This window comes from Chiroxiphia lanceolata, chromosome 1 (assembly GCF_009829145.1).
Source record: "Chiroxiphia lanceolata isolate bChiLan1 chromosome 1, bChiLan1.pri, whole genome shotgun sequence".
NCBI lineage: Eukaryota > Metazoa > Chordata > Aves > Passeriformes > Pipridae > Chiroxiphia > Chiroxiphia lanceolata.
The window spans coordinates 136,103,637-136,131,018 of record NC_045637.1 but is presented as its reverse complement, the minus strand read 5'-3'; the positions used below and the strand labels follow the sequence as shown (position 1 = coordinate 136,131,018).

The following is a 27,382-nucleotide window of genomic DNA, read 5'->3' as shown; positions in this document are numbered from 1 at the left end:
GGTTTAAGTATGGTAGTCAAATGTGCAGTGTTAATTCTTACATATGTAACAAAAGGACTTCAAGTGGAACTAAAACTGAAGTAGAATTGTCACTTGATCTTGTCAACAAAAATTTTGTATATAGGTGTAACTGCAGTGAAGTTGTGATTAGGTATTGTTAACAAGAATTCCTAAGATTTTGCTAATTCTAGACACAAAAATGCGAACAGTACTAAAGTAGATATTATTATGATGTAGCAGAAGTACTTTTTCTCTTACCTTTAGGACTCCTGTTTGCCTAGAAGCAAACATCCAGAACCAGAAGCGAACCCTACAGACCCCAAGACTAGCTGGGAAGAATTTGGTGGTAGTTATCCTTGCTCTGTTTCCTTCCTTCTGGGCAGATGAGTTTACATACAAAAACCTCTGTCCTTTACCTTAATAAAAAGATAAAAAACATTTGGAGCTTTTAAATACTATTTTATGCTTCAGATTATAAGCATTTTTACACACATAGATGTTAACATTTTTTTAATCTTTTTTTATCACTCACATGTATACCATACCTTGGTTGTATGGAGATCTTCCATGTTAATGCTTTTCATATTTCATAGAATAATAGAATAGTTTGGGTTGGAAGGACCCTTAAAAATAATCTAGTTCCAATCCTCATGTCATGGGCAGGGATGCCACCTACTAGAGCGGGTTGCTCAAAGCCCTGTCCAGCCTGTCCTTGAGCACTTCCAGGGATGAATGCCCCATCCAGCTCCTCTGGGCAACTTTTTCAAGTGCCTCATCACCTTCTGAGTAAAGAATTTCTTCCTAATTTATAACCGAAATATCTCCTCTTTGGTTTAAAACTTTTCCCTGGTTTTCTAGATGTCCCTTGTGCTAGATAGAATCATAAAATAATCTGACTTGGAAGAGACCCACAAGGATCATCAAAGTCCAACTCCTGGTCCTGAGCAGGACACCCCAAGAGTCACACCATGTGCCTGAGAGCATTGATGAAATGCTTCTTGAACTCTGTCAGGCTTGGTGCTGTGACCACTTCCCTGGGGAGCCTGTTCCAGTGCTCAGCCACCCTCTGGGTGAAGAACCTTTCCCTAATATCCAACCTCCCCTGACACAACTTCACACTATTCCCTTGGGTCTTCTCACTGGTCACCAGACAGAAGACATGAAGCAATACAAGAAACATTTAAACCAGTATGAGATTCCTCCACACAACGTTGTGCCAATGCACTTAATACATAATAGATATAATATCACAGACTTATTTATATTACTATAATGGCATGTATGCTGTGTACACTGAACTTATATGCTTAGTAACTAGACAAAATTAATTTGGAACAAGAAGGAATTGGATTTGGGTCAGTAATGGGCTGATAGATATTTTTGGACATTACAGGCCATCAGTATTTAAGCTGATGGCAATTCTGACAAGAGATTTCTCTATAGCCAATGTGAATATTTCTTGCCTTGGCAATTTACAAGTAAATTTACAAGTAAAATTACAACTCTGAGTAATTTTACAAACATGTCTACTCTATTTTTGTTTTCCTTTTGCTTCACTTTTTATTAACTTTGTTTTTCTTACAATTGCTGGGTAATTTCACAGAAACAAAGAACTAATTAAATGACAGAAACTGAAATAGAAAATCATACAAAATCTTGAAAAGCCAAGGGCTAGTCGTTGTTTTCTCATCATATTACATCAAAGGAACAGCAAGAAAGCAAGTCAAACTACTTATTTGCAAGGGGCAGCTTGTCTGGAACAGCCATTTCTACCTCTACATGTCTGTTCTGTTCCTTTCCAAGAAGAATGAACTTCCACATTTACAGGCTGCAGTAGCAACACAAACTAGTGTGGATGTCTGCAAAAGCTGTGATTTATGGTAGATAAACAGTTCCCTCATGATCAGGTGAGCAGTTCCTGCAGCAGGTGCAGAATCCTCTAGAGGAAAAGGGAGGATAAACGGGTAGAACAGAAATGGTTACAGCCACCCACGATAAGACATCTCTGTTGATTTTGGAAACATAAAACACAAAAAAAAAAAAGAGTCAAGACCTGGAGATCATGCTGCTCACAAATCCAAAACAAAACCAGTAGAGATTGTGATACTTCTAGATTGAATACTAATGATACTTTGCTGATCAGGTGTAAATTAAGACAGGGTTTCCAATCATTAAGGCTTCTGAAAAGATAGCTAAGTACTTCTCAAATAGAGATTGGTGTATTTGTGATGGAAATTAATCTCCCATCCAGATATACTGTATAATGTAGATAACATATTATTTAATATTTATGTAATACAATATATAATTATTACTCAACTGTCTATATAACACAGATTACTGTAATTGCCTATAAATACATTTAATTCTTCTGACAATCAAAAGGCATTCTGGTAGCAGTCTATCAGCAACATCTTCAGTAGCACTTCAGTATTAAGATTTCTGGCAAGCCAATGCCAGGGAGGTAAATTAAAGCAAAGTAGAAACCTTAAGCATTTCATGCACATCCACACACTTTGCTCCTCAGCCATTCTCTGAGGACCTACATATAATTGCATGTTTTTCGAGAATTCATTAGGATGGTACCACACTCCAGGAAAAGTAGATTGTTTAAAATATTGACAAGGAGAAGAGTATTACTGTAGCTAGTTATACTTTAAAAAAATTCATCTTTTAATATCAGAAACTGGCATTGTATAGATAAAATTTTTTATTGGAATAGAATAAAATTATTTCAGTTGGAAGAGACCTATAGTGATCATCTAGTCCAACTGCCCCTAGTCAATTCAGGGTTGACCAAATTAAAACATGTTGTTAAGGACATTGTCCAAATGCCTCTTAAACACTGTCAGGCTTGGAGCACTGACCACCTCTAGGGAGTCTGTTCCAGTGTTTGACCTCCATATCGGTAAGGAAATGCTTCCTAATGTCCAATCTGAATCTTTCCTATTGCAGCCTTGAACCATTCTGTCACATCAGCTGATCACACTGAGATTAGCTGTTACCTTGGCAGGTAGTTGGTTGTGTTTTTTTAATTTAGTGAATATTTAATTTTCCCAGAAATGATGTAGTACACATGGCAATACCTGGTGTGTGGTCAGTATGAGGACCCATTTGTCCCATGACAGCACTGTTGCTAATATTCCAGTCAAAATCATCATTAGGGTCTTGTGTTAATCCACATGCACTTGTCCATTCTTGGTCTTGTGTTTCAAAGTTACAGCTTCCAGGAATATTTGTGTAGTAACCTGAAAATACAATCAGAAGTAAATTATCACCCCAGCTCTCTGTAAAGGTGCTATAATGAACATACTGTACTTGGTAATGAAAAGGATTCTATATAGCTAACTCTGTTTCCCTGCATTCCGTGTATGGACATAAATATTATGTGGTAGTTAATGAGGAAAGAAAAAACTAATTCTTCATGAACACATATAAACTTTATTACAGATAAATGCCCATGTAACTCTTGATGACAAACTGAGGACTTCACCAAATTTAATTCTTATCCAAGGTGAATGCACAGAATGATTTCCAGTCAATTAGCTAGCAAAACTGGACTGCACTTCTGCAGTGGTATTTTTCATAAAGATATGTGGCTCTTCCTCGTGAATGTTATGCCTGAAGGCGGTTTTATGATGAAAGAGATGTTTTGGTGACTAGGACACCGACTAAATTCAGGAGATGAGAATGCTCTGTGGGATTTTGTCAGTGTATATAGACATTTGCTGTGATGGTTTAAAGAAGACGCTTCTCAGTGGTGCCCAGTGTCAGGACAAGAGGCAATGGGTAAAAACTACAGGAAGCACTTTTTAAGGTTAAGAAAAAACTTTTTTAACCGTAAGGCTGATCAAACACTTACACAGGTTGCCCAGAGAAGTTATGGAGTCTCCATTTTTGGAGATATCCAAACCCTGACTGGCAAAGCCCTGTGCAACCTATTGCAGTGAACTCTTTTTCAAGCAGGGAGCTGAACTAGATGATTTCCAGAGGTGTCTTCCCACTTCAACTCTTCTGTGCTTTTATTAGTACTATTCAAATGTACTGATCATCTGCACTGGCACTGCATTACAAGCATCGTGGAAGCCTAATAAAGCCTAACTCCGACAACTAAGACCATCACATGCAGGTAGGACAAAGAAGGGAACTCATTAATCAAAAAAACAAATACAATTTGCTTGTACATCTCTAACAAGATCAAAGTCCAAATTTATTTAGAATTTATACTAGTCATAATAGGATACCCAACTTCAGGATTTTTACCCTAATATATTAACAGTGCTTTCAGAAGGTAATTATTAATAAATATTTATAAATAGTATTTACTGGTGTTATAGTCATGTGACATATCTGTACCTCCGGGGTGCTTTATATTTAATGACTGAGCATAGCCTATTTAGAAGTCAATAGAAGATCAATAGAAGATTGTTCCATTTATTGAAACAATTGCTTTTATTTCAATGATTCAAGCACACCTCCAGTTGGATCATCAACACTGAGGCTTCTTATTAATCAAATCTGTGCGTACAATTGCCTGCAATTCATGAAAATTGAAACTACTTTCATGTGTGCTTTTTTCACCTCGGTACTTTCACCAGGTAACTGAAAGAGAATGAAAATTTTGCAAGATTGCCTGACTGGACTGAATGAAGCACAGAGTAAGCAACTTCCATGACTTTATTTAAAACAAAAAAGTTCACCAGCCTACATGGATGCAGTTCATTTCATTCAGGTTCTGTTGTAAATCCTGTACAGAGGAATTGCTGCTGAGTAGATTATGGTCCATTTACTTCTTTGGAGTTACACTGGTATAAAACTATTGTAGAATGTGAAATAAGCTCAGACCTTGAGCTCAGTGCAAAGGAGAAAACCCAAGACAAATGTGGCCATAACCATTTGTGATGGTACAGGTTAGACTGTGAAGGGCTTTCTCTGTGCCTGTTCTGCTCTCTTTTTTGATTAAGTAGCTCCTGTTGCCTTTTCATTAAAAAATGAGGTTTCCATATCTAGAAGGCATTATATGCCCATCAACATTGTTTATTCCCATCTATAAGATATATGCTCAGGGGAAAGGTGTATTTATCTAAATGTAAGGCATCATTTGTTGAAACTAAGATATAACAGATAGGGAAATAGTATACCTGAGGCTTATCTGAATATTCTGAATGTCAGATTACAGTATCTCTATGTTACTGATATTTTGACACTTCTGCACAAACAGCAAGTCTATTTTGATGCAGCTGCAACATTTCCATCTAAAATAATATTTCACTCTACTTATTTAAAGTGAGTATCTTCTTCCCTTGGAAAAGATTTTGTTTAGTATAGCAAGGACTGAGTTGCTTTACTGTGATTTAAGGTCATTTATAACCTGAAATATTTCTGTCTATTATCTGACCAAGAAGAGAGAATTGATGCTATCACAGTCCTTTCAGAAAAAAAAGAACAATGCTCTCCCCCAATGAAGTTGCTATATCATTTAACAATATAGTGCCTCCACAGTGTTTTGAATACCTTTACCAAGCAGTTCACTTTGGACACAATTCAGATTTACTATATGTCTGTTAGGCCTGAAAAATTTTATAAGGGTGAGTTTACAGAATATTTTGCTGCATTTACTTTGCCTAACTCCTGAAAAAATTAATATTGTATACAACAAATCAGATTAGATGTTTAAAATATATCTTTTCTTGGAATCTACTTTTAAAAAGCTAGTATTTTAAAGTTATGATTCAATGTAGATCAATTTCCGTGTTTATGATTCACAAAATTCTCCACAACACAGAGCACTCCAAGAGGTAGAAACCAGAAATAGTGACACCACCTTCAGCATACGTACTTCAGAACTGTTATTTGCTTTTATGAAAGGGAAAACCTCCAAGTTAAATCTCCTATAGGGACATCTAGCATGTATCCCAGTAAGTGTAAGTCTGCAAGTCTGCTGCCTGGCTAAACCAATATTATTTCCATTGCCCAACAAAGGGACATTGTTTTTGTGATCCTGTCCAGTCAAAGCATATAGCAACTCTATGCAAGTGAAAAGGCCTTTGATTTTCAAGAGATCACCAAGTATTTCTTGATTTCAATGAAGTCCTTTTGCTTCCACACAAGATGAACATTGAATTAATTTGTTTAATGCATTTGCTTTATCTATCAAAGTTACTTTTGATTATATCTGCATTATAGCAGAATTTGGCTCTCCAGCTCAGATTAACAATTAGATTGATTACTGAACTGTATGTACAGACTACTAACTCTTCCTGCTCCAGATGCTGGGTCCAGACAGTAACTGTAACTAAACAAAGACATGGAGCAGGAACGAGGACATAATGTTTTACTTCTTCTGAGTTTCAAGCCTGAATTGGAAAGCCTGTGAACTTGATCCAGATTTTAAAATTGAGTTGTGTCCTGCCGTCTCAATCAGCCATAGCAAAGAACGCCTACAGACAAATCTTGTTTCAGTGTTCACTAGGACTTCACAAAACATAAACAGACTGGACTTTTTCCAACTATTCTGTAATGAAGAAATGGCAAACTGCTTGTAATCACCTTCTGAGCGAATCATCTGTGTAAACTCACCTAAGCTATGCTACAGCATTAAAAGGTATAATTGTAACTGGAGATTTCATTAACACACAAAGAGACACTTACTGCAGTCAGCTTCATCAGATAAGTCTTCACAGTCTGGTTTATAGTCACAGACGAACCGAGACTCTATGCAATTCTCATTCCCACACACAAAATCAGTGAAGGCAGGGCATTCCCTGGGATTCTCTCCAACTGAAACCAACAGGACATTTAAATCAATATTGTGATTAAATCAAAGGATTTTTTTTATATGTTTAGCCATTAAATGTCATGACTTTAGGGATGTATCTGCTTCCAACAGATGTTATTTGGTCTCACTCTTTTAATGTTGCATTATACATGTCTAGACTACTGTATTGGCCTTGCCCAAAGCTTCAGGGGTAGAATGTTTTGCCTTGATGAAAATTCAGTTTGGCATCAACATAACTGTATCCCTAGTGTATTGTGGACATTCCATAAAAGAGGGTTCTATGAGCTGTTGAAAAGTATAAAGCTGTTGAAAAGGATAAAGGCTTTATTCTGCTCATAATTATAGTACATTGTTTGGAAAATAAGAACATTTTAAACTCAGAAAATCACTGTTATACACATTTGCTTAATGCATAAACTTTTAAAGCCATTATAAGACACAACTTTTTTGGAAGAGTTTAGAGATACTTCTGCTCTGAGTGTGATATTCCTCTTACGGTATTGAATATACAGATCTTTTTTACAACAGTTTTTGTTCATCTCTGAAAGAGAGTGAAAATCATCTCATAAAATGAGACTAACTTGGTATTGAATACACAGATCTTTTTTACAACAGTTTTTGTTCATCTCTGAAAGTGAGTGAAAAATCATCTCATAAAATGAGACTAACTTAGCAACTTGCACATAAAATGTTAGTGTCAAATCCAAAGAATGCTGAGATTCAGCCACCCTGACACTATCAGACTATAAAGAAACTTACATAAGTTCTTTAGTTCAATGTTATTTTTTAACTTATTTTTTAACTGATTTTAAACTTTTTTTAACTTATTCAAGTTATTTTTTAGTTGCACTGTGTGCATAACTTCCACTAACACTAATTGAAACAGTTCTGATGATCCCAAACACAACATTTCAAATGCACTCCTGTTAACCTTAGATTGCTTTTCAGTCTAGAGCTTCATGTTGTGCAAAAAGAGATTTAGGGAAATTTATTTTTACTCTATTCATTGTAATGTGTTTCATTTTTTCCTTTAAACATGACTAAAATATAAAACATTTTTAAACACAGCCTGACCAGAACACCATGATATTTGCGTTTGTGCAGGCCCATATTTCCAGAGGAAAAGTTATTGTTTCAGGGTTTTAATCTCAGATAGTGGTACTTACTGAATTTTACAGACTGAGGAGGTGCATTTTCATTGAAACAAAATAGAAAACGAGAACTAAACTTTTGGGTTAGTTTCAACATGTAGACAAGGTAATATTAAATTGAGTGACAATACCATATGAAAATGTAATCCAAATATTTAAAATAGTTCAAAACAAACAAACAAACAAACAAATGAAGCAGTGGTAATGTTGGTTACTTGCAGGAGCTTAAAATTAAAATTTTCTGCTTTAAAATGCAAAGGTGTCTGTGCATTGATACAAATAATATCTATTTCTAAATTGATATCTATCTTGTTTTATTTTTTATTTTTACACTGTCAATTTGATCTGAGTGATGTCAGGGAATCCACAGCATTGCTGTGAATGCCTTAAATACAAGGAAAGCTATGGCTGCTTTTTACACATAATTCATGCGACAGTGAGCCCTTAGCAGAGAAACAGACTCTTGAGAAAAAAATGAATGAAGCATCTGTGATGGTTAAGGCAGTTTTTCAGACATCTCCAAAATGATATGATAAAACCTGAACTGAAGATAACACCAAAAATTCATTAATATGGCTTATCCTAAATTCTAGAAAACCACATAATAATGGAGGTTGAAAGAGACCTCTCAAGACCTCACTAGTCCAACCCACTGCTCTAGCAGCCTGTAGTACAGCAGGTTGTGCAGGACCATGTTGAGTTGGGTTTTGGATATTTCAATAGATGGAGACTCAACAACCTCTCTGAACAAGCAGTGTTTCTCTTGGGTGACCCTCACAGTAAAAGTGGTTTATTGTGTTTGCATGAAATTTCCTGTGGTTTTTTTTTTTTTTTTTAATTTGCACCCATTGCCTTCTGTCAGTAGGCACTTGTGAGAAGAGTCTGACTCCCTCATCTCCCTTCCTTCCTATGCACTGGAAATGATGCGCTGGAAAATTAAATTACTTCCTTAAGTCACTCAGTGGCTTAAATAATGACAGAAACTAGGTAATGGTAGAACCACTAGCATACAATAATTTTCACATCTTATTTCACTGCAAATGAAAGGGGAACAACATCTGAAAATCCGTGGTTTTGTGACTGATCATATTCCACACCTCTACCTTGAGAGAGTAACATTATGTCGTTGCACTATGATTTATATTTAGCGCTTAATTACAGTTGGTTTTTTTAAATAAGCTACTTTATAGTACTTTAAACATATCATGTACCAACATTTATGAATATTTTCATCTCTTTGGTTATCCTAAGATAAAACTTGATCCATACACAGACGTAATGGAAACATTTATCTCAACAGGTGTGAATGCCATAAAGCCCAAACACAGATTCACTTATCTGTGAATTTTATCCTTTTGGAGTAAGACCTTGTTTATATGTAAGTTTTAAGGATATCAGGTCATGCTTATGGCAATAATGGACTTTCTGCCACAGCCTTTGGCAGAGAGAAATAAAATCCCTCTTCAAATTAACATATTGGCATTAACATAGCACAGTCAAACCAAATATCCTAAACTTCTATTCAGAATTCTGGCATAAAAAATCAACTTTTCAGAGTACACTCATTCTGACCAAAACTTCTACACCAGCTAAGACCTAAATCAAAACAAGATAGCATGCATTGGATGATGGTTAATCATATATAGCATGTAATATTACATTTTTTTCCCAATAGTCTCGATCACAACATTCCATGAAATCCAAACATACAGAAAAACTGTTCTAAGCAGAAAAAAGGTATGAGAAAATATGGCAAATTTTCTTGCTTGCCTCTTCTTGCAACAACTCAAGAATCCTATAAGGAAAAAAATTATCTACTGTTAAATACTCTCCAAACAAATTAAGACGAAGATTACAATGAGAAAAAAAATTATCAGTTGTACTTTGCTTGCTGTGTTACTCTGCACTTATCTTTGAGCAACTACAACATTACAATGGATGAGTGAGCTACAGCAAGCAAATGAATGAGCTGATGCCATGTATGAAAATATCAGAGGTATGAAACAGTGAAATATGCACAAACATGGATTTGTCACAAAATAGATATAAGAGGAATTACAGGGAGTGTGGATATGCAGCAGGTCAAAAGACCTCAATTTGTTCTTTTCCCAGAAAAAAACAATATAGGTAACAAAAAAACTCACTGTAAACCAAAATAAAATACAGAATATAAAACATAAACACAGAGAAGAATTTAATAGCATATAATAACAGCATAGAAATAAGTAGATAAACAAGAATCAGTGAAGCAATTAAACCATCTATTTTCTCCTAGATAACTGGTCACAGCACATATCCTTGTAAATAACTTTTTTCTGCTACAGTGAATACTTGGGTATTAGATTATTATAAATTCAAAAAAAATTAAAACAATTATTATGGCATAGAAAAATGATAACGGGTTATTACACTCATTTCTTTGGTTTCCCTTTGGAACTGCAGCATTTCCCAAAAGCCAGGACACCAATGGAAACTACAACAAGATCATATTTTAGATGAAGTAGTAATTAATGACTGCATAATGCTTTGCAAATTCCTATGCCAAATGAAATGGCAGTACTTGAAAAGGAAAAAGCGTGCACAGGATATCACTTTTCAATTAAGTACAATTTTGTATTGATGCAGCAAAGAGCCATAAAATCTTCTAAGTAGTTTTTAAAAGACCAATAGGACTGACTTGGCTTCTGGATCACTAAACCCTACAAAATAAGCATGTTAATGATAGTTGCCATAGAACTTGCATTTACATACACCCACTTTCTTTTCTGCATATTTTGTTCTCGACAGTGTAATTCTCAGAATACCACCAAAGATAAGATCTCTCCTAGTAAGAATACCTCTATGTGTTTGTATGTACATAGAAAGCAAGCAAGATATAGATGCACATCATGTATACCACAAATAAATTGTAACTCTATTACCAATACAGCACAAGTTATATTTTTTATCCATCTCCAGTATATGTTATCTATGGAAGACTAATCCACACAATACTCACAGAATTTATAGATATGACAAGATTCATTTGCAGATAGCTGATAAATACAACATTATTAACCCAGACACTTTTTTTTCAACTACCAAGAAAAGAGTGACTATGAACAAACTCACAAAACCAGTCTTCTTTCCTTTAAGTTTGCTACTAGATAACAGCAACAGGTCAGTGACTGTTTCTCTGACTCTCACAGTACAGGAGCTTACTTTTAGCAATGCTTTGTAAGATGTAAATATTCCTGTAATATCCATTACATCTAAAATTACAGAAAGAACCAGACAGGTTAAATATCAGTCCCATAAGTTATAGATTTTGATTGTCTAAAGCAAAATGCAAAAAAAATTAAGTTTCACATATAGCAGTAAATTTCACAGATTGGCTGTTAGGTTGACACAGTGAATGTTGTCCTATTTAAAATATTCATCACGAAAGAAGTGATTGATCACACAGCCAAAAGGAAGAGATGCTCTTGCCATGTTGTATTACAACACTACAGACATAGGTTGTCAAAGGTTGTGTTGTGATTTTGAAAGGTATAGTGTGAATCCCAAATTATTATGGCTGTTAAAGGCTGCAGTGAACAAGATCTTGAGCTGTTTAGGAAAAAAGTGTGGAACTAAAGGTCAAGTACATTGACCTGCTGTTTACCGAGAGTCTCATCTTTGATCTGCAAGAGAAACACGTGCACTCACTCAACAGTACACCACCACCATGTCAGCAGTATGAAACAAAACATATAATGTATAGTCAATGGAAATGAGAATTATTTCCCCATTGTTTGTCTTTTTAGAAATTAAATTCCTTTCTGAGTAGGAATATTTTCAAACTAGTTGAAAAATCATCTCTATTATTTGATTTTTAAATTGTCATGTATACTGGGAGCACTTATGTCACTTCCCTCCCCTCTTTCATGATGCTAGAGAGAGATAGCTTTATCTCTTTGGAGTCTGCAAGTGGTAAAAGAAAACAGAAAAGAGGAGATAGGGTAAAATATAAAGTCATACTTTTGCAGAAAATTCTATTTCTCAGTAATCATAGACATTTTCCAGCTGATAAAAATATCTCCTGAAGCAGTTTGACATGAGTTCTCTACTGCTTGATCCTTTTTCCTCTCCCTGTCTCTCCTTTATCCTAATTCCAGCGTAGAGCTACATTGAAAGTTCAGAAAGTTCAGCTGAACAGATTATTTTTAGAGCTTTTCAATGATATTTACCCTACAAAATGACTGTCAAGCTGTTGTTTCAGCTGTGATGCAGAATAAATCCAAAACACTCAATAAAAGCCCTCTCTCTCCAGTTAGCAAAAATTTCTTAGAAGTATCTCATATGAATATTTTATTGTTTTAATACAGGGACTTGTTCTGATGTGGTCCACAGGGGTCATATGGACAGACCAATGGAGTACAGCACATGGTGCAAGCTGCAATTATCTGCAACAAGGAGACACTTCCTCAGCTGAACGCTCTCCCTGGCTCTACAGAATCGTCATCAGATCTGGAACTCATCTTAGGTGTCATCTTGCAAGGAGGTATATGATGGGTTACAGAAGATCAACTGTTATATGCAGTTTGGCTCTACTGGAAAGGTGCCTACCTTCTACAGTAACTTCATACAGAAATGAACTCATGTTGGGACAGTGGTCATTATGCTAGCACCACCTTTTTAGATTATGAGTTAAAAAAAAATTAGAGTCCATCCACCTCTACCCTGTATATTTTACTAACCATAAAAAGCCTTCTCTTGTGGCCCATTTGAAATATGTGGAGTTAAGAAATCTACCATCAGATATGAAGAGTAAGCAATATGTGAAGTAAATATCAAAATTAAGAGATTTTAATTTTATACTGGAAATTACAACCACATGCTAGCAAACAAAGTATCTTCAGAGTCGGTAACTCTTCTTCAGAAGTTTCCCATGAGATAAACAGAAGCTTAAAAAGCCACTGCTGTTTCTTCATGAAAAATGTGGTAAAAGTTATAACTTGTTTCTTTCTCTTATTCAAAATATGTGGCAAATGACCTCATGTATTTCCCTATTAACAATCTGAGAGTGGCAAAAAGAAGGAGAGATGCTGAAGAAATCTTTCAATTAAGTTCATACAATTTTTACATAATCTCAAACAGAAATAGTAACCCTAGAGTGTTACAGATGTGTAAATGACTTCTGTACAGTGCAATAAAAACTAGAGAATTCTGTGATTTTCAAGACGCTGCCATATTTCTCTTTTTTTCCCTTTTTTAATCTTTTCAAAGGAGATTATCAAATGCAATTAATTCCCTGAATCCAGACTATATAATATTGGCTTCTTCAGTAAAAATGAATTTATATTTTTCATGCATTTTTGAAAGTCTTAATATTCAATGCTGTTTAAACACTTGTGCATAACGTGACTTGTGCAGGAGCTCATGTCTTCTTCCTGCAGTGTAACTGTGGCAGCCCTGGTAAGCTGAGTTGAGGGAGCCTGTATTTCTTTCAAATCTCTCCTGAGAACTCTGCCTTCCCCACTGAGTCCTTCATACAAGGGCATTCAGGATGTCCTCTGGAAGGCAACTGTGACTGATTTTCACATTGCCAAAAGGGAGATTATTTCTTGTCTAGAACCGAAATGTGCATACCTGTGTCCTCTGTTGAGTGTAATGAGATCTGAGTTCAGTAAAATTTTCCCTCAAACGATAAAGTACATTCATGTTAATCTATGTTACACTAAAGTTAAGCTAAAGCTACCAAAAGTTCTAGACTTCTTAAAATGAGTTTTCTTTCTCTGTAATGGAGATTCAACATGTATCAGCAATTTTTAAACTGACAGTTCACAATGAAATTGAAGAATAATTTCCTTCTAAAGGCAAAATCCAAATATTAGACTAACAATTAAGGATTTTAGCATTGATTTCAGCACATTTACTAAGAAGTTTAACCAGGTGATGTGATTCCAGTGCCCAATGCCAAAATACCCTGACACTGACAAAAACTACTGGAAGACATCATGAATCATTAAAATATTTTGAAGGGAGAAAAAAAAGAAGATATCAAAACCCCCAAGTAACTGGGTGTACATTCTGTCTGAACGCAAATCTATATCCTTCTCTGTGTGAATTCCCTTTCCTCTCACTTCAGGTCTAGGTTTGTACTGAATATTTCTGTTATAAGAGTTTGAACTTTTCTCAAGTGTCTGAGGAGAAGGAACTAAGCTCTCCACTAAATGTAAAGCTTTGCATGATACATAGCTGAGGATTCAAAGAAAACACTGGCTTGCTTTAAGAATAAAAAAGCTGGCCTACAGGCACAAACACTAGGATATTTTAGTTATTGTATCTCTGATCTGCAAAGCTAGGACAGAATTCTAATGAGAAAGGATTTCTCTGCTGAGACTTTCAAAGCTTCTTGTTTATGAGGGCATGGAAGTAAAGTTGTTCAAAGGATTTCAGTACCTTCACCTATGGTCTTTGCCATAAACAGTAGGTGAGGAGGAATACAAATATATGAGGAGAAAGGGAAAGAAAAAGTTTACTGCCAAGCAAAGCAAGCTTTTCTATATTTTAAACAAAATTTCTGTTCAGCTCAATTTGGTAAATCAAATTCCTATTAATAGATCATGGCCTTTTTACTTTGCTTTCTTTCAAAAAACTAGATATAATTGTAATGACACTATCTTATTTACCCTAAACCTTAGAAGAAAAGCTTGTAGAGTCAATCAACCACAAAGATCACTTTTTCTTATTCCTGGACTTGTATGGCACCAAGTTCCCAGACTATGAAAAAATTATATCAATTAACTAAATAACCAAAAGTTCTAGAAATTTCAGTTGAATTTTAATTTAGAGTTATGATTCTCTTATTTTTGTTTATCTTTCACTGTTAGTTTTCCAGGTGGTGCCCTGGGATGCCAAAATCAGTGTGTGTGATATGGCTGAGTAAATGTATATGTCCACGTTTATACTCGCTGTTGTGTATCTGAAATATAAGATTCCTCTTCTTCAAAATTACAAATGTATGAAATTCAGACTACTGGCAACAGCATGTCTAACAAGTTGTGCTTTTGATTCACTATTATATGACAGTGGGCCATCAGCTGGAAAAGCAAATCAATAATGCTTGAAGTGCTTCTTAAGGATACCAGACCACAGCTTATTTCTGACAGATTTTTTTAGATGTTATCATGAAGTGTCATAAGTCTTAAAAATAAATTTATCATTGGGTATTATTTGGTATGACATTCATAGGTATTTTACCTTTTTATTGAGGCAAAAGTGCAGGCATTTTTTTCTAGCCTGCAAATAACCTTATGCATGGCCAAAATCAATTATTAAAAAGCATAAGAAATGACCATATTAAACTCCATTTCAGCCACACAGTCTGTCACTAAAGATGTGTAAAAAATTATTGTGCAAGAAGATAAAAAAATACCAATACCTCAATTAATTTAATATTAAGAATAAATTTTCTCTGGGTGTGATGTGACTCCACTATTTTTCAGAATTTTTATTGAAACTGTAAAATAAATTGTATCAGATTTGGAATTTAATTTATTTTTGTTATCAGTACATAGCTTACTCTCTCACAACCAATTCATAAGACTCCTTTATATCTTTGTTTTTTCTATCTCTGACAATATTTCCAAGAACTCATATTGCCAATAAACCCACGGTATTTTCTTGTCCTTTGCTTCCATAGAAATTAGTGAGACCTGAGGGAAATGAGCCTTGAAGTACAGGACCCCAGAAGCTCAGATCATAATAAATAAAGTTATCTTTAGAATTCTACTGACATAGGACCTGTTGATTAACTAATTTTTAAAAGCAAATAGTGAAAATATTTTTTGTGTTCAGTTGACAATCCTCACATCACATGAGTTATGTAAATCACAGCTATATAAGTGAAGAGCAGAGAATTCTGATCCACCTCCATGCAGATACTTTTATGTTGTATAGAGCTTATTTCTGTAACACACTGTATGAAAGCAAGCTGAAGGAAAATACATGTACAATAAGATAAGTATTTAGATTTATTAAATGCTGCTATAACCACTGAAAATTACCATATCTCAAAAAATAGATGTGATATTCCCAAGTTAAGAATATCACTCAAGTTACCTCTCTCTTCCCTTTTTACTGTCTTGAGTACATAATTTTTACAAAGAGGCAATTATTTTATTGTTTTGACTGTAAACCATGTTCCAGGAATTCAACAGCTTCCAAAAGGACAGTCTGTAAGGAGGAGGCTATTCCAAAATATTTGAAAGCTCTATAATTACTCTAACATTCTTTTCCAACACTGTAATCCATCTGCTGGGAAGCAGCTAAGTATTCATTTTTTTTCCCATGCAATATAAACCTTTCTCATTTCAATTCCATTCTGTTTATTTAAAACTTGTCATTAAAGTTTTAATTATTTTCAATTATCTTCTAGGTTTTTAATCTCATGCTGTCTTCCACTGTTTATGTAATTAATGTGTCCAGAATACCCATAATATTGTATAAGATTTTACTTTAGCATTATAAGTTCCAGTGGAAAATACAAACGTGGGCTCAGTTACCCTAGAGGACTCTGGTCATGTGTCTAGCTCAGCAATTCTACACCTAAAACCACAGTTTATGGGTAATTGCTGTAAAATCAAGTCATTTTGTTGATTAAGAAACCCCTTCTGGTTTGTATGCTGCTCTTCTTCTTGAGTTTGCAACAGTAAGACTGTGTTTGCTGTCTTTTAGCTTTTTTATAATAGACACAATAAAACTGTTCACCCTGTGCCTAAAAAAAATTCAATCTGTACATGACATGCTTTTTCCATCCTGAACGCCCCAGGCTTGGCTCAGATGGGAAATGTTATTTTTGAGAAACTGGCAAAATATATTTTGCTTGTTTGTTCTACAAAGGTAAACAATCAATAACAACAAGAATGAGAAAGGTCAGACCAGGCTTCTTCATGTCGTCATGCCAACAGGAAGGTCAGCACACCAAAAGTCTCAAGAAAATTCAGTAAGCAGGTCTCAACTTGTGGAGTAGAAGGCAAAAAATCATATACAGAGCCAATGTGAAAGGCACTAAAGGCAATGAAATTGTGGTGGGGTGTGGGTTAGTTTTTCAGGTTTTGTTTGTTTGTTTCATTTTTTGACAGACATACGTTGCACGGATGCACATAGATACAGTTAAAAAGCAAACACATGACAGGCCTCTGATCCTGCTGATAAGCAAAGGCATAAGCATAAACACATTCCCACAGGATACATACACCTAAACTTTACTGATAACCCTGCTGTACCTAGCATACAATACCAGAGATGCTGTAAGTGAATGATTCCTGATTGTATAAAGACTGTGCCTTATTAGAGTGCAAAAACAATGACCATGCAAGTGACAGCTCTGTAAAGGATTAGCATCTTGGGTCTCCAACTTTCTCAAATCAATCTCAAAAAAATTTGTCTTTCATATTGAGCTTCAACTGCACATTTCAAACTTTGATGAAAAAAGCCTCCCCTGAATCATACATCTTCATAAACAACAATTTTCCTATACACAGGAATATTACTATGCTGAAGCTGTAAGTAAGTGAAAGTAGTGGGAGCATATGGTGCAACTGCTTTCCCAAAAGAGCTTCTTGTTGAAGCAGTGCTGTAAAATAAATGGTTGCTATAAAGTGATAAACCAGGTTACTTTCTGAACTGTTTCACCGCAAAGGTATTTTAATGCCACACTGGTTATAAAACACTGTTAACATTCAGATTTGTAGGGCCATAGACTAAAAGCAATGTAAATTTCAGCAATCTTAGCATTTTAAGAGATTTAAGATCCTTCATATGACAACTTTCCGAAACCCTGTTGAAACAATTTCCTTTCTTGAAATGACAACTCTGTGGAATATTTCCAGTTGTGTTTATATAAGGTCCTTTTTCTGGTTATTATATAATGTATGGAATTAAGAGTAAGAAGAATCTTTATGAACTTAACAGAGATATTACTTCTTCCTTAAAAAAAGGAATCCTAGGGTTTTTTTATTTGCTGAATGTCTCATGAATCTGACTGTGAAATGAAGTGTCCAAATTGTTGTAGCCCCAAAACGGGATAGAATCCCAGAAATGTAGTTTAAATAGACCCCACTTGTATGAATTAACACATGTGAACACAGTGGCAACAAATTGCAAGAGAGATCAGCATCCACTTTGTTTTTCCAGATGATAGAGGGATATTGACCTACCATCTCCTACCAGGGTATCCTTACTTCTCTACCCTTGTCCTTCAGAGAACAATCACATGCACAGCATGTGATGTTATAAAAAGCACAAGAGGATGGCTAATGCTCATGTGCTTGGAAGAGCCTTTAAGAGTACATCTGCCTTACAGTTTTATTCAAGTTCAGTTCTGAAGAAAGTTTCAAGTTGTATCCAGTTTCCATTCTTTGATTTATACAACACAACGATTTCTGAATGCAAAATCTTCATTCTTTCAAATGAATCTAGATTGAAAGATGCTCTCCAGAAGTTCACTTTTTGTACACAGTTGATAATGGGCACCCAGTCTATGGCAGGAGATTAAAGTGTGCCCAAACAACTTACCTAAAACTCATACAGTGTTGCTAGGTGGCATCAGTAATGATCACCTCATTCAAAAAATCCACTTATACTGTGTCATTTTCCTACCAGAGAGAAAGACCACTTTCTTTCTTGACAGAGGCCATGGTCCACTCAGTATTTATCTTCTTTGGGTTTTTTTGTTTGTTTGTTTGTTTTGTTGTTGTTTGTGGGGGTTTTGTTTGTTTTGGTTTTTGTTTTGGGAGGGAGTTTGGTTGTTTGGGTTTTTTTTGGTTTGTTGTTGTTGTTTTAATAAAGGTCAACGCTGTTCTTATTTTAGCCTATGTCCACAAAAACATGAATTAAATAGAGTGAGTATTCTGTGAGTGAGTCAAAGGTTTTCTTTATTTTGTTGGCCTTTAACACTTCAACTGAACTGGGAAAAAGACTATTGACAGTGGTTTATTTGTAGTCTCCACTCATTTTTATGGCAAGAGCCTTTATGATAAAACATAAAGACCACAGGTTACACATGATATAATCTAACATAATTTATATTTAATGGTTGTATACAACATCAGAGACTCAATAATTTACCAATGAAGTAAAGAAAGAAACTTCTTACTCAAAACCGAATAAATTAAGGAAACAAAAACTTAATAATTTCTTGGATTTATCTGCCATAATTTAATGAACACTGCATTAATACAAGATTTTCTGTATGAGCAGAAGAAGGTATTTAAATTATGAATGAAAACAAATTAATTTAAAAACAAACAAGAACTTCCATGTAACATCCCCCAAGAAACTTCCCTCTTGAACTTACCTGTGGTGCAGTTGTTGAACTCTATGTCATCTATTGCTGCTCCTCCTCCTAAGTCTCTGATACGAATGCCTTCAAAGATAACTTCAAAATTCCTCAGCTTCCCCAAGTGTAACTCAACTTTGTTCCACTCATAACCATGACTTCCTGATTCACTCCATATTTTCACAATCCCATCATCAGTCTGAAATTTGAATAAATTATATATAGTAAGATACATGTAAGTATGGACTATCAAATACAAGTTTTTTTGGAAAACAAACAAACAAAACCAAACAGAGAGTATACTAGAAGACACCCATTCAGTTTTGTCAACAATTGGTAAACAAATACTTTGCTAGGATAATAGGAAATGTAGTGAAATTACTGAACAAATAACATAACCATCAATAGTAGACAGAGTCTTGGTAGAGAAATTACTATTTGTATGATTCAACTGCAAAACAATCCATTTTGGTAGAGTTGTATTTAACTTTTTATAACACTGTTCTTTGTTTCGAGAATATATTACCGTATGCAAGGCTACTCTACCATTTTAAGATTAGGGTATCTAAGGGAGAATCTTTAAAAAGCTGTGACAATGGTGATATAAGGGAGGAAAAACAAATATAAGATAATGATAAATTTAGTATAGTTTATTTGAAAGTAATAAGAGCATTCTGCCTTTCAAGTATGCTAATATATTTTAAAGCTTTTCTTGAAATGTCCTGTCACATTACCTAACTGGCAAGTCAGCAGCAAACAACGTTTCATTTTTTAATCATAATATTAGAATGCAGATGAACGAATTTCGCTTGCTGTGAAGGGATTACACGTATATATGACAACATCAAAAGTAAATATTTGGAAAAGTTCTGTATGTGTCTAAATTCGTTTTTCTTTATGACTGTGTGAATAATCATCCAAACTGTAAATAAGAAAATTTTTTTCTACTCTTTTCTTATCAAAAGTAGTACTCCAGCTAGGGTTGAGAAAGCACTGTGTGATGCATCAAACAGCTAAATACAATGCATAGCAAAGGTTCTAAGACAGTAGTACACGAACAAGCAAAATCTAGGGAAAAAAGAGACAGCAGTAAAATAAGCAAAGAGGAAAATTAATTACCTTTTTTATCCATGGTGAACCTATTAGATCAGATTTATGTTAATAAGATTGTCTTATGAATATTTATGATGAGAAAATGAATCTTGCTCCTTTAGATATTTTATTCTGCATAAGAAAGTTCAGACAAATATTACATTAGTTGTTTCTGAATCAGGGAACTCATAGAATTGTTGGTATCTTTTAGAAGCAGGTTCTCAGACCTACCAAAGCATAGACATACTTGAAGTGTGGCTTGGCAAGGGTGTTCTGGAATATCATAATTAACTGTAAAACAATTTTTGAAAACAATGACAACTTTAAAATGCTAAGTAGAAAAAAAAAACACATGGAAGAGTTTCTATATGCGTATGGAACGCATACTTAACTGTGTAAAGTCACAGATATCCATCTGAATAACTATTTCTTCACATAACTAATGATATTGGACCAGTGGTAATAGCACCCCTTTAATAAGTCATGATGTCTGAGCACTACAAGTACTAAGGGCATTGCTTCTTCAGTTATGTCTCCGTGGTTTAAGGCCAATGACACAGTCCATTAAAGTGAAAATAATATAACAGGATCTCACTGGTGCTTTGCACCACTAATTCCAGAGTTGATGACAACTGCTTTACTTTCTCATTTTCTCAGTGTATTTCTCCTAGTGAGACTCCTTATTCTATGTGCCATAACATCAGAGGTCCATTCTTTTAATAGAATCATAGTATCATAAATTATGTCAAGTTGAAAGGGACCCATGACAATCATCAAATCCAAATCCTTGCTTCTTGTAGAACTACCTAAAACTACACCACGACCAAGAGAATCATCCAGATACTCCTTGAACGCAGACAGGCTTTCTGCTTTGACCACTTCCCCAGGGAGCCTGTTCCATTTGAAGAAGCCCCTTTCAAGCCTATAATCAACGCAATTAAGGGGGAGTGGAATCAGAATGAGCATAAGACCTCTTCTAAAACTTTCACGAACGTTTCAACATAGAGGCACAGCTTAGAAGACTCTATATTAACACTGTACTCAAAAGGAGTAGATATAGTAATTGAAGTTGATTTTAACAATGGTAAAACAATGTGGCAAATCAATTTTAATGTTACTCCTATTATTCCTGTCTCTCAAACGTATTCAACAATTTAACTTACTTATTCCAATAACTCAGTAATATATATATACCATTGCTTCTGATATTTTTAATAACCTCCAAGAGAGTATTAGTTATTACTGAGGTAATTTGTTTAGTCTGCAAAAATCTTCCACTTGTTCATGACATGAATAAAATGGGTGGTTATGATGAGTTACATTTGGTCTTAAGGTCTCCAACACAGAATACAAACCCAAAACTTAGTAAAGAAGCACTTTTAAACGTTTAATCCATTTGTTGTATCTAGAGCCTCTTCTGTCTGCACTTGACAATTTTTTGGAATATAAATTACTGATCAATTTTACAGAAGTAGCCCAGTGCTGTTTATTAGTGGTGAATTTAGGAAACTTAAAATGAAATGTATAATAATAATAATACTAAATGATAACAGACTTTCTTTACTTTCAAACATTTAAGCAAGATAGAAAAATTCAAAACTTATATCTTTGCAAGCATTAAGCCCCAACTCTATAAAAAAAATTACCTGTATTTAAGTTTGGATGTATGGAAGTTAGTGGAGCTTTTTAAAATACAGAGATATAAATATTTATGTAAAATCTGGAAATGTTAAGTGTTGCACAGTTAACCAAAGTATGGCCCTCATGTGTGCTGTTAGCCAAATTTTGATTGATTTCACATTATATTTTATTACATGACATTCTGTTCAGACTTGTGTTATGTTTATCACATCAGTTTCTGGGTGAAGGATGCTGCAAGTAACAAGGAATACTGATCACATATTTCTTTAGAAATAACTACATAAAAATGTTGTAGCAGTCAATTTGTATATGGTATCATAGCCATAAAGTATCAAATCTTTATGCAATTACAGGCCCTGGGGCATTTGTTTTATACAGTGAGACACTGAAATACTTTTGTTAGGAAGAATTTTTTCCAGATAGAAAATTTATGGCAGTCCCCATGCACTTCACAAATTCTTGAATATGAGTACACAAATAAATCATAAAACAGACATTTCTCTTCCTGTCTGGGTTCCAAAGTAGGAGTGCCTATTGCATTCAGAAAACCTTCAATCTTTTTCACTGTCATACACATATATTAACGTAAAGGAGACATAAGTAAAATAACAAGCGGAAATGCATCTCAGGGTAGCTGGAGGCCACAGTATCGCCTTTCTTTCTAAGAGGTTATTCTGCTACTGACTCCTGCTCATACTGACTGTCTAGTTTGCTCTTCAGCCTGGGCTGATAGGAGGAAAAAGGCACAGTCAAACTCTATGTTCCAACAGGCTGACAAAAGATTGCCAAGATCTGTGGGTTTGGTGGATGCTATCAGTGCTGTCTGTATGTGTGGGGGCTGATTGTATTGGCTGTTGCTCAGGCTAGAAATCTCATTTACCAGTTAACTTACAGGAGTCTCATTGCATGTAGGCATGATGCGGTCAGAAAGAGTTAAAGAGGATTGTTTGTGGGTCATACCTATAAGCTTTATAGAATGAGCAGGCCATTCTATAAAGAATGGTCTATAAAACAGGATACGAGAGAAGAACACCTCCTAGTTGAGCATCTGTATTTCTAGTTTGGACTTATTTATTCCCAGCATGTGGTCTGCTATTTATTAGTGCAGACTACTACCAAGCAATACCTCTGGAAAAAAGCTTTGGAAAGTTCCTCGGAAGATAATTTTTACAACATATTTTGTAAGTCTGTACCTTATAATTCCCTGAACTCAACCTGAGAAATTCTGAAAGTCCGATGTTAATGACAGAGCACTTCAAATAATTTTCAATTCTTCCCAAAAATACAGACCAAGACCACCAAAACCAAAAGGTGTTTTCATTTAAGGCTCTGAAAAGTTATTATTAATTGCACGTCACTGTCCTCTGTGGGTTAAACATAGTCAAAGGTCAGGCTGAGATGAGGATCCATCATTGAGGAAAACTTAAGAGTAAGGGGCATATTTTTGCATTGACGACACATCATGCTGAGCAATAAACGCTCTCAGAAAATGGCAGGATTACTTCTAAGATGACCATAACCCATTTAGATCTGTAGGTCTATAAGCCTAGCCATATTGGAAAGTTAATATTCATATTCAGGGGATTTTTTATCTGCTTTCTGATAGTCTGAGGGGAATTACTTCTTAATGATTTCATTCCATCGCAGTTCAGAATCTTTGTCATGCTTGTCTTATCTGAAGAATGATCTAAAGTATTTGTAGCTTCTCTTCTGAGCACTTCAGGGGGAAGGTATAACTTAGTAGGCTCAATAAGTTCATTAATTCACTTGGGGATACTAAGAAGAAAGCAAAGGGAAAGATTTCTCTCAGTCTTAGAATTCCTTTTATTTTGTGGCTGAGTTTAACATTTTTCCTATGCAGCAGAGACCACCATTATTCTCAGGGCTACATTTCTAGCAGAGTGAGAATAATATTAGGAACTCACTCCAAAGCATGAAAGAGGAGTATGTGATTTTGCATTACAAGATGTTGCAAAGAAACTTATGAATACACTTTCTTTCAGAACAATACACTAAGTATTCCAGACGAAATTATAAAGATTCTTCTATGAGACAATCTCCCTTGTTGCATTTGCAGTTAAACAGCAATGAAACACAGATTTTGTTCTTGATCTGCACCTCTCCTTCTATTCATGTTCTGAGCTGGGTTCAAAATATTTCCCTGGTTCATTTGCATCAGGTATTTATTTCAGCAGAGCCACAGGAAATGAAGCAGAGCTTACCAAGTGAATGGAGGCAATGAAAACACTTGCTAAATATTCCAAGACTCTTCAAAGCAAATATACTTGAGGGCTTTTTAATCAGAGACAGAATATTTTCAAATGACTCATCAAAAAACTATTAGTTGTTTATTATTAATACCAATAACATACTTTCTAGATTCACTGTTTCAAAAGACTCCTCTTTCTGCAGGACCTTTCAGGTTTTTGAGAGAAGTAAAACTCTTTTTACGTGCACCCTTAAACAATTAGGAAAAAGACTTCTCTCCTCTGTGTTTCAGAGCCAACAGGAGTACCACAGACATGGTATTTGTTCTCAGACAACTGCAAGAGAAGTGTAGGGAACAGAACAAGGGTCTCTATGTAACCTTTGATGATCTCACCAAGGCTTTTGATACTGTGAGAAGAAAAGGTCTATGGCAGATTTTGGAACGTTTAGGTTGTCCTCCTAAGTTCCTCAAAATGATCATCTCACTTCATGAGGATCAGTGAGGCCGAGTCAGATATGGCAATGCACTTTCTGAGTCCTTTCTAATAACCAGTGGTGTGAAACAAGGCTGCGTTCTCGCACCAGCCCTATTCACAATCTTTTCCAGCCTGATACTCCGAAGGGCCATGGTAGACCTCAATGAAGAAGATGGTATCTACATTTGATATTGTACTGATGAAAGCCTTTTCAACATAAGGTGACTGAAGGCTCACACTAAGACCTTAAACCATCTTGTCTGGGAGCTGCTTTATGCTGATGATGCCCTCGTCGCCCATACAGAAGTAGCTCTGCAGTGTTTAACATGCTGCTTTGCAGACGCTGCTGAGCTCTTTGGGCTGGAAGTCAGCTTAAAGAAGACAGAAGTTTTCTATCAACCGTCACCTCAGGATGTCTTCCATCATCCCCATATCACCATTGGCCAATCAGAGCTCAAATCAGTCCAGCAGTTTAATTACCTAGGCAACCTCATCTCCTCGGATGGTAAGATTGACGGAGAGATAGACAACAGGTTAGCAAAGGCATACAGTGCCTTCGGAAAGCTTCATAAAAGAGTTTGGCGAAATAAACATTTGAAGAAAAGTACAAAGATCAATGTCTACAGAGTCATTGTGCTGTCTACTCTGCATCTCCTAGAACGCTTCCATCAACACTACCTTCGTACAATCCTAAACATCCACTGGTCAGATTATGTGACTAATACGTCTGTTCTAGAACAGGCAGCAGTTACAAGTATTGAGGCCATGTTGCTGAGAACACAGCTGTGTTGGGCAGGACACATCTCAAGGATGAAGGGCTACCACCTCCCTAAGATCTTGCTCTATGGTGAACTTGCCACTGGCTATCGCAAGAGAGGAGCCCCAAAGAGGAGACACAAGGACTCCCTGAAACAACATCTCAGCCTTGGCCATATTGATCACCATAACTGGTCTACTCTGGTCTCCAGTCGGAAGGTCTGGAGACACACTATCCATAATGCTGCTGCTTCCTTTGGGAACGCATGCAGGATCACTCTCGAGGAGAAAAGACAACACAGAAAGAACCATGTCCTGTCGATACCACCTAAGGAGTCCTTCTGCTGTGCCTTTTGCAAGTAGACTTCTCTATCTCACATTGGCCTCTTTAGCCACCAATGCGCTTGCAGCAAATTTGGGTAGAGACCTTACCAAATCTTTGTTCATGAAGCCTAGCCGTGATGATGATTCCATGATGTGGTGTGTTCTTTCCATACTTTCTCCTTTTTTCAGCAAGGAGTGGAGTGCAGTCCAGCATTTTATATGTACATCAAAGAAACAGGAGACAGAACAAAGAAGAGTCATAGCTTTTCCTTATTTGTCCATATTTTAATTACCTTTTCTGTGAATCTTTTTATCTCGAAATCATGGAACAATTAATATCTTTGCTGATACTTCTAATATTATTTATCTACTTATTTCGGTTTTGTTGCTTGAGAACAACTCCTATTTTGAGCAGACTCTGAGCACCTTCCTTATAGAGTTGAGCTGTTGCTACCTCTGCACTGCAGTACACAGAATATTCGCTTATTTTTAAAGATCTCGCTTCCTAGGATTAAATCCTTCATGTATATCTTGAAACAAAAGTACATTAAAATACAATAAAACTGAAGATTTATGCTGTATAGCAGAATCTCTTTTAAAAAAATGTAATTATTTTGTCTCCTTCACCTAAAGTTGTTTTCAAAGTACATGACAGAGTCTATATTTCTTCATTTCTAACTGATTTTCTCTTAGAACTTCCTAAAAGAATATTGTTTAGGTTACTTGAAAAGAGTAACTTAACCCTACAGACTTTGACTTTATATTTTATTCAAGAAGAAAAAAAGCTTTACATCAGAAAAATGCACACAGAGCATCAAACTATCAAAAGCGTTAAAATGACTCAAAGGACGAATGGAAGTCAAGATTCGTTCATCCCATCCTGTTTTCTTTGTTTCCTTGTTTATTTTTTTCTCTCTTCTATCTTTTCTTCACAATGACATGAAGAAATAAGGAGAGCAGCCAATAAGCCCAATAAGGCCATGAAGATGTGAGTTATGAATGAACATGTGTGTCCTCTGGCACACCTGTCAATCACCAGTCTGATAACGATTCAATACAGTTCAGTGGCACTTTATAACAACAACACTACTTCGCTCAGCTACTTTACTTTAGAGGAAGACACATACTCTGTATGTTAAGTGTAAGGTTGGTAAGTGCATAGAAACAAACTAAATAAAGCATTTGCAGATGTTGTTGATAATGTAGGAAAATCTAGGTACAGTAGTAGTTATTTATTGCTCTGCTCTTAGCTACTGTTTTGAAAATTTTCCCTCTTATTGAGTAACACACAGAGACTTGTGTTTAAGATTACCATTACATTAAGAAAGTTGCTGCTAATTATCAGAATGTTAAACCTCTTCATTAAACATATAATTTCAAAATTATTGTCTATCTAGAATAACTCTGAGACAAATAGAAACAACTTCAACATAGGAAGAGGTTTTAAACTCAAAATTTACACTTTCCATCACTAAACTGAAGGATGCTGAGGGATGTACACTGTGGGATTCTGCATTATTCAACAAATTGAGGTAGTGAAAAATGAAGAAACAACATCAAAAAAGCAGATAATAGAACTGCAACAGTCTGCAGAGTAGTGGTCCCAAAAGGTACGAACAAGTTAGTGATGAGTATGCAACAGGGTGAGTTT

The 27,382-nt window shown here is 35.4% G+C and overlaps 1 protein-coding gene across 1 annotated transcript in view; it reads right to left on the bottom strand.

Annotated features, from left to right (window-relative positions):
* Positions 1-27,382, bottom strand: part of MALRD1 (MAM and LDL receptor class A domain containing 1) — a 238,601-nt gene that overhangs the window by 71,433 nt on the left and 139,786 nt on the right. The window contains exons 28-31 of the mRNA XM_032689585.1: positions 19,253-19,433; positions 6,652-6,780; positions 3,087-3,248; positions 259-416 (exon numbers count right to left, since the gene is read on the bottom strand). Of these exons, the coding sequence (XP_032545476.1) occupies positions 259-416; positions 3,087-3,248; positions 6,652-6,780; positions 19,253-19,433 (630 nt within the window). The remainder of the gene's footprint in view (positions 1-258; positions 417-3,086; positions 3,249-6,651; positions 6,781-19,252; positions 19,434-27,382) is intronic.